Genomic DNA, 9,060 nt, shown 5'->3' on the forward strand with positions numbered 1-9,060 from the left:
TCTCGATTACAAATGTGATGCATCAAACTGACAACATTTTATCGTTGGTGATAAAATCATGGGGAAACATAACAGAAGAGATCATTACCACATTTAATTCACGCCCAGACAACCCAAAAAGGGGAAATAAAGGGGTAAATGCTTTGGTGGCGAAAGGGGAAAACGCCCCAGAATGTCGCCTGTCCGGGGGAAATAATGCGGATTTTCCCCTATTTGTCGACAAATTACCGACTTATCGCCTAAATATCCGCTGAATTGTCGAATTTTCGCCTAAATATACGCTGAATTTGCGAATTTTCACCTAAATATCCGCCGAATTGCCTACTTATGCGCTTAATTGTCTACTCTTCGCCTAAATACACACATTACCTCCTATTTTCTATCCATCGACAGAACCCCAAAGGTCTCCTATGTTCGCCTTTATTTTCAACAACAGACCAAAATATATCTGCAATGCAGTGGAAAAGCGGTAAATTTCATAAAAATTTTATTTAAAAAGAAAAGCGTATTATTGTACAACAGTAGAGCACAAGCGTAAGCATCGATTGTTATGCATATCCAATGCAATTGCTAATTCATTGTTATTTGAAATTATCTGAAAAAGAAGGAACAGGTTATATTTTATTCATAAAAAATGTGCATTTAATCAAAAGTTCACTGAAACTCAAACACACATTCTCAACACTTCAACAGTTTCCCATGTAAGTAAAAGAGTAAGCTGTTTGAAAGAATAATGTTTATTGAAATCGAGGTAGAACATCAAAACAATTGCACGGACTATTCCGAATTGAGGTAGTCGTCCTGTGAATTCTGAATTAAAAAACAAACAAACAAAAAAGTCACAACCATATCTCAATGACATGCTTTTGCACAGCCAAATACTTGGAGCTGAACTTACGGTTATGTTCGTTAGTATTGTTGACTGTAACTATAGAGCCGTAGGGAGGTTATCACTTCAAATTAGTACATACCTGATTTTCTTTTCTTCTATTTCATTTTATCATCTTGTCTCGGATGTCGTGAAAGTAACCTTGTGTCGCGATGTCGTAGAGCTTACCAAGGTCTTTTTCGTTGACAGAGGATGACAAAAAGCGATGAGTTAAGGCACCTGAAGTTTAAGTAATAGATATAGGTTACTTCGTATGCAGCTGTAAAACGTGCATTTCTGTAGTGCTCGTTTTGAAGAGGTGCCAAGTAACGTGAATTTACTGGCAACCTCCGGTGTCAGCAGATGCGACAGAACAAAACGCATCGACGTTTTTGGATCGTTACCTGATAACCTAGTGACCATTGCCATCTGTAATAGTAACAAATTATTAAATTCATGTAAATGACTTACAAATCTGTCCCTCGTTTCTTTATGCGACAAACCAGTATCTAGCATCTGTAGTTCCTCTTCAGATGACAAAGGGAACTGCTGACTCGACAGTCCGCAATCGAATTGATGCGGTCTTTCGCGCTCATTAGACTTTGAAAGCAATTGGTTTACATTAACATTCAAGTCCATAATGGCGGACGATATGTTGTTAATCGTTTTAGTCAAGTCATTGATAGCTGACGACATGTTCAGCACCACAGTATACAACCTATCACAGCTGAAAAACGTCACTAGATGATGCAGGTTACTTACTGGTCCACTATAGCGCCACCAACATGCTTACATCCCGATGTGGATGGTGATGTCTCTAATTGTGTCGAACTAAATCGTGAATATCTAAATAGTAATTAAACCTACTTGGCGATATCAATTTGTCGAAAAGACGGAATTTGGGATATTGTACGCGGCTATTCCTAGCCTGCATCTCAGCCACATCCATGTCGACTGAATTGTAAAGAAAATCTTCTTTACGCTTCATTACACCTCTAGGAAATGTAAGTAAGATTATTGTACAGACCTCTTTGGCTTCTCAGTGTTAAGTGGCAAAGTGTTTTCATCCGTTGAGGTGTTTTTTCGTTGAGATTCCAGTATCTGTAGGGCAACTAACAGATCTTTTGCCGACTGCAGAGAATCTATAGTGAATTATACTTTCTGTGTATGTAACCTACCCAATTCGTGAATCGCTTTACATTTCATAAGTGACCAATTTTCATTCGGTTGGTTGCACTTCTGAAGGTGTATATCGACCAGCTCGTTCGGAAAAGCGCAAAGTTCCTTGCCTACTATCCACTCCTTGGATGCTATCATCAGTTGTTTTTTTCTGAGGACGTCAACAATGACGTGCTTCTTGTTAGTCGAAGTACTTTCATTACAAGTGACTTCTCTCTTTACTTCTATCAATTAAGTAAACAACATTGTTAAACTCAGTTACCTTTTAGGGTGCTTTCATTAGCAAACTCACTGAACGAAAGAAAGTGATATTTTTTCATGAAAGCAGCTTTCATTTTATTCCATCTTCTGTTATAAGTGGATCTATGACAGCCAAGGGAACGTGACAAATTCACAGTGGCCCTACGTCTACGAACATTCTCACTGACTTCAATATAACTCATAGTATTGGCCTTACAAGGTAATCAGTTACAATGAACATGAAAATCTGAGAGCACGTCACTCACCTGCATCACGTTGTAACACGTGTAATCAGCAGTCACTGGAAGAAGGGAAGACCTAAAGCCACAACACACACAATGTTAACTGAACACTTTACACCACAGAGAGAACGAGGAATGGAGGCCAATAGACGTTTATTTAAAATTAAAATTCGCGGGTTCTGTACAGAAAGAGAGCTAGTTTACAAAACGGTCTTATGAGTCGTCCTGTAAGTTTAGTGCGTGCAGGGCTTGCTCTTCTTCTTCTAAAGCGTTTATTCTTGCTTGCCCTGCAATAGAAAGAAAACAAAATCTATTAACAACATCATACATGATGATTTTAATCCCGTTACATCACCCCCTCTCCTAATGAGGCACTGTCCTCAGTGCCTGATCTTGGGCACGGGTATGCTGTCCCTCCTTCAGATGGTACTTCGTAAAATCTAGTGGCCGGCGGTGGATCAGCGAGTTGAGCATCGAAGGGAAATGTCGTCCGATCGGGTTTTATCTGGTTGTAGTGCACCGTTATCACGTCGTCTTTAGGCCGTTGTATGTTACGCAATACAAACGTGGTGGGCGACCGGATGAGGACAGTTTCAAAGGGGCCTTGCCAGGGCTGATGGAATTTACTGCAACCCCCTAGCGATGTCATTGGGCTGCGTAACCAGACGCGATCTCCAACTGTATACCTAGGTCCTTGTGCTTGACGATCATATATATCTTTTTGGTGTCCACTAGCCTTGCATAAGTTAATGTTGACCAGACGGTAGGCATCAGCTAGTCGGTTGCGAAGAGTACGTATGTACGGAACATGCTCTTGTTCTTCGTAGGGCAGCAGGGGTGACTGTATCTCTACTGGTAGGCGTAATTCGTGCCCAAACAGCAAAATAGCAGGCGAGAATCCCGTGGACCCATGTACCGACGTACGATATTCTAAAAGGCATTGGGGGAGCACCTCATCCCATAACTCAGGTGACGATCTGCTGACAAACGACTGCAAGATGGCTTTAATAGTTCTGTTTGTTCTTTCTACGAGGCCGTTACCTTCTGGGTGATACGCAGTGGTGTGTCTTCCTGATTCCTAATAGCCGGCATACCTCAGCAATGAGATGACTCTCAAAGGCTGGACCTTGGTCGGAGTGGAGTGAGACAGGGGCACCATGACGGGAGACCCAATGATCGATAAAAGCTCGGGCAACAGTAAGGGCGTCTTGCTGTGGAAGGGGTACAGCTTCGCACCATTTAGTGAAATAATCCACCATAACCAGTATGTAGCGGTTCCCTTTTTTTGTCGTAGTCAGTGGTCCCATGATGTCTATACCAACTCGCTGGTGTGGTCCTGTCGTCACCATCGGCGTCATTGGTGCACGGGGTGTCTGCTGAGGCGATTTAAAACGGCAGCACGTGTTACAATTCTTGCAAAACTGAGCTACATCTTCGTGTATGGATGGCCACCAAAAGCGTTGACGGACAGCGTGTTCAGTTCTCCGTTCTCCTGCATGACCAAGTTCGCGGTGTACCTGTTCCACAATACTCTCAACTTTCACTCGCGGTACTATCAGTAGGGGTTGTTTTGATTCATTCATTAGGAATGTGTCACCATATAGTTTGAGGTTGCCCCATTTGGTGCAAATACGACGAGTTGTTACGGATTGATCTTTAAGCTCCCTCATGGATGGCTTACTATTTCCATGTAGCTGTCTTCGATAAACAATCTGTAAGTCTGGATCTGTTGCTTGTAGGGAGGGCCAGTTTGTCTCTGGAGCTGTACTAAGAATTGCGTTAATAATATCTGTGGTCTGGGGTATTCGGGAGAGGGCATCCGCGTTTGCACGTCGATTTCCCGGTCGATACTCGCATGTGAAATCGAACTCTTGTAGTCGTTCCTGCCAGCGTGCCACTTGCCCTTCTGGTTCGCGGAAAGAGCGGAGCCACTGCAGTGCACAGTGATCCGTGCGCACACGAAAGGGTTTGCCCAGCAGATAATGGCGAAAATGTTGTAAGAATTTTACTAGTGCTAACATCTCTCGACGTGTTGTAGAATATCGTGCTTCACTCTTATCCAGTCGTCGACTAGCATACGCAATGACCCTTTCGTGTCCATCTCGAGCTACTTGTGATAAAACTGCTCCAATAGCCAAGGAACTAGCATCCGTATCAAGTATAAATTCACCTCCGTCTGCTGAAGTATCTGGGAAGGCTAATATACGTGGAGAAGTTAACCGAGCCTTCAAAGCATCGAACGCCTGTTGACACTCGCTGGTCCATAAAAATTTTCGTCCTTTGTGGGTTAATCGGTGTAAAGGTGCTGCTAATGATGCGAAATCACGTACGAAGCGTCTATAGTAAGAAGCTAGTCCAAGGAAGCTACGAACGTCTTCGGGTGATTTTGGTTGCGGCCAATTAACAATCACACGTGTCTTTTCTTTATCTGTTGCCACTCCATCTTCTGTAATGCGGTGCCCTAAGAAAAGCACTTCTTTTTGCAATAGTCGACATTTAGATGGTTTCACTTTTAGGTTATGCTGCCTAATACGTTGTAGGACTGCCTTCAAATTGGCATTATGTTGTTCTGGCGTGCTGCCATATACAATAATATCATCAAGGTAGATTAAGCACTGGTGCGGTACGAGACCTTGCAGAACTGTCTGCATCAATCGTTGGAAGGTGGCTGGGGCATTAGTTAGCCCGAAAGGCATTACTTGAAATTCATATAAGCCATTAGGCACTACAAATGCAGTTTTTTTCTATCTTGGGGTCGGACTTCCACTTGCCAATGCCCTGATGCTAAGTCTAGCGTTGAGAACCAGCGAGCACCTTTCATGGCATCTAAGGTAGCGTCTATCCGTGGAAGTGGAAAAGAATCACGCTTAGTTATAGCATTAAGGCGTCGGTAATCTACACACAGTCGTAGGGAGGAATCCTTCTTTTTTACTAAGACAATTGGCGATGCCCAGGGTGACGAAGATGGTACGATAATCTTTTTTTCTAGAATATCTTTTATCATGTATTCTAAGTGGGGCTGATAATGTACTGGTACTCTGCAAGGTGGTTGGGGTAATGGCATGTGGTCACCTGTAACAATGGAATGTTGCACAATGGTTGTCCGATTTCCAGAGATATTCTCCGATAAAACAGTGCTAAATCGTTGGAGTACGTCAATGGTAGCTCGACGGTCCTTTTCACTTATTACTTGGTTATCTTGTACCTGACGTACAATCTCTGCAATTCCCACCTGGGCTACAGTTTCGGTTGGCATTTCCTGGCGTTGTAGTTGCACGACAACCCCGCCAATTTTAGCTTCCGACTTATTCATGTCTATTGAGGCCTGATATCTTAACATGAAGTCAACCCCGAGTATCATGTTCCAGGTCAGTGTGGGGCAAACCAGGAATTCATGTCGAAAAGAGTTCTTGTTTATTGTTAGCTCTAACCCGATCTTAGAACACGCAATCAAGGGGTCTCCGCTCGCCGTGATTAATGTAGAGGAGCACTGTTTACGCTGAATGCTGTGATTAAGTCTCTGCAAGAAGTCTTCCTTAATGAGGGATACTGAAGCTCCTGTGTCTAGAAGTATGTCTAGCTCAATGTTTTGTACTCTACCTTTAAATGTAGTTGGATTGACATGATTAACATAGGAAGATAAGTAACCAAGACGCCGCTTACCTGGTTTACGGGGGCGGTTGTGACCGCATCTTCTGGCGTTCCTGCCAAACCTTTTGCAATATATACAGTCGGCTTGACGCCCATTGTAATTTCCCCATGCTGGTTGTTTATTCCGTCTCGAATTTGACTGTCCGCGGATAGCACCTCGGCCGGGAAGGTCGGTCACAGACATTGTAGCCTGGCAAGTGTCCGGGCCACTAGATTTTGTGGCTCGTTCCACAGTCGTTACTGATGATGAATGTGCATTGGATAAATTCACTAGTTTGTCAGCGGCCAGGAAGCGTAATGTTGTTCTCTTTACGTCAGACGTATCAGTTGGTGGATTTCGAAGAAAGTGTTCTTTGAGTGGTCCGGGCAACAGGCCCTCGACAAAACGTGAGCGTATTAGTTCCTCTCGTCCCATCATATCTAACCGGGGGAATGCTTGTACTGCGACTTGCTGCAGGGAATGAAGATAGTCTACTGGACTCTCGCTCGCTTTCTGGTGGCGTGATAAAAACTGAATTGTCATCTGCTGGGTGTCTACGGGCAGGGAAAAACAGTCGTCTAGAATTCTCCAGTTTTGTGAGAGCGTGTTACTGGCCGCGAAACCGTTCGCTATAGCCCTGTGTACTGCTTCATCGCTCAGATAGGAAACAAGGTAGTTGAAATGCTCGGTCAATGGAACTCTCTGAAGGTACGCTGTGACTTTAAATTTCCAAACGGAGTGATCTGATGATGTTTCGAGCAGTGGTGGCTGGCGTGGGGTTGAACCGGGAGTAGCCCTGATTGGAATCAGAGGGGGTTCGTCTAGGTTCTCATCGCGTTTTTCCGTCTGCACCTCCATCACCAGTTGTAACACGTGTAATCAGCAGTCACTGGAAGAAGGGAAGACCTAAAGCCACAACACACACAATGTTAACTGAACACTTTACACCACAGAGAGAACGAGGAATGGAGGCCAATAGACGTTTATTTAAAATTAAAATTCGCGGGTTCTGTACAGAAAGAGAGCTAGTTTACAAAACGGTCTTATGAGTCGTCCTGTAAGTTTAGTGCGTGCAGGGCTTGCTCTTCTTCTTCTAAAGCGTTTATTCTTGCTTGCCCTGCAATAGAAAGAAAACAAAATCTATTAACAACATCATACATGATGATTTTAATCCCGTTACGACGTAAGTTTTTTGTGATGGCTCCAAAGCATGTCGGAACACTTTATCTAAACAACAAACGAAGTCACTCTATATGCGTATCAACCGAATGCCTGGTTCCGTATTTTGTACATTGTTTCTATGACAATAGTTTTGTTTTTTTATTAAGCGGTGCCTAAATTTGTCGAAGTTTATGAAAACTTCAGTTCCTGATGCGGTTCATTCAAACACTGTACGTTACGTAGAACTGTCGACATATTTCCCCCAAATACACGACGTAAGGGGGAAAAAGCGACATTTCCCCTAAATAACCGACGTAAAGGCGAAAAAGCGACATTTCCTTTTTATTTACGCTTTCGTCCACTTCATTTCCCCTTTCTTCCCCTTTATTTCCCCTTTTTGTGTTGCTTGGGACAATCAACAATTCATTTTATCAATGGATTGATAAGCAGTATACTGTGCTTCATTCTAGGGAATATACATTTTTAGACTTTAGAATTGTTAAATGTTTTCCGTTCGCCTTCTAAGTAGCATTTAATCTGCTTTTTATACTTGTGGATAAGGTGTTGACAGCTTATCTATATGAGATCATTGTTATGGTTTCAAATAACAGTGAACTTTCAGATTGACCACCACTAGTTAAGTCACTTTCAGTTAAGGCCGTATCACCAAGAATTGTTTGCTCACACTGTTACTTATAAGTTATGTATCTCATCATGTACTACCGTCAGACCTCATCCTTACTTCTTTTTTGAAAGAACAAGTGACAATAAGTACAAGTTAGTAAGCGCATAACACATGTTCATAGTATTCGTATTAATTATTGTACTGTGCTACATTACACTTATCTACAAATAGCGCTTCAGACTACTTATTATACGTTCCACAAATTATCGATACAGTGAATTTTGGATGCGTTTTGTGTAGCTATATGGCACTGTAAGAGGTTCAGAGATCATATTTTGTCCAATTTGGCTTACGCATCCCATAATATAGACGTAGTAAAATTCCAATGCGTTATGCGGTTATTAATTTTCACTTATTGTAAAGCATTCATTTTTTAGCAGGATGGTGTAAATAGAGAAGTGAAGAAGTCATGGCGGACAACCGAAACTATTTCTGGCGACGTTGTTTCACTTAATTCAGTTTTTAAACTACTAACATCTAGTTTAGATCATTCTATAGACCACAAGATTTCGTTTGATATATGAGTTGCTCCAATAATCCCTACTGTTTCAAAGCTACTGTAATTTAAACGTAAATTCTTGTGCTCCGTTTTTCTACACTAAAACTTAATTTGAACATAACTGTAGTTTTCTTATAGTTTATGCTTTCTGGTCGTGTTAGTTATCTATTTATAACTTTCTACATCCATCCTAATCAGTAGTAAAACGAGTAATATTCTAATTTACTATACTTTCCTCTCTCGTTTGCCAACTAATCAGGTGGTAGAAGAGATTTCGTCTCTGATGAAGACTTAATTTCAATTCGCCCCCGCGCATTTCTGGTCTCAAGGTTGAACAAATCAGCATACCGCGTCAAGAACATAATGTGTTCAGCATCCAATGTTGAAAACTTACAGGGCTCTTTATTTTGGAGATTTATTTACCTCTAAAACATGTTATCATGTTTCGCATGAAACTTCAGGGCTCGGTTGTTGCGATCCACAAGAGTATATACATACAAACGTGGAATGATTCGTAAATGTATCATACACTATAATTCTGTACAAGCTGTTCCG

General features: G+C 42.0%; 1 protein-coding gene across 1 annotated transcript; it reads right to left on the bottom strand.

Annotated features, from left to right (window-relative positions):
- Positions 1-315: 315 nt before the first annotated feature.
- On the bottom strand, positions 316-7,335 carry MS3_00003660 (uncharacterized protein). The gene is made up of 10 exons (XM_051211513.1): positions 7,067-7,335; positions 2,310-2,605; positions 2,047-2,271; positions 1,896-2,010; positions 1,736-1,863; positions 1,631-1,699; positions 1,340-1,595; positions 1,138-1,297; positions 972-1,108; positions 316-928 (listed from the first exon to the last, which is right to left on the bottom strand). The coding sequence occupies exons 2-6, from the start codon at positions 2,488-2,490 to the stop codon at positions 1,686-1,688; spliced, it is 663 nt and encodes a 220-aa protein (XP_051071580.1). The 5' UTR covers positions 2,491-2,605; positions 7,067-7,335; the 3' UTR covers positions 316-928; positions 972-1,108; positions 1,138-1,297; positions 1,340-1,595; positions 1,631-1,685.
- Positions 7,336-9,060: the final 1,725 nt, after the last annotated feature.

This window comes from Schistosoma haematobium, chromosome ZW, assembly GCF_000699445.3.
Source record: "Schistosoma haematobium chromosome ZW, whole genome shotgun sequence".
In the NCBI taxonomy this organism is placed as follows: Eukaryota; Metazoa; Platyhelminthes; class Trematoda; order Strigeidida; family Schistosomatidae; genus Schistosoma; species Schistosoma haematobium.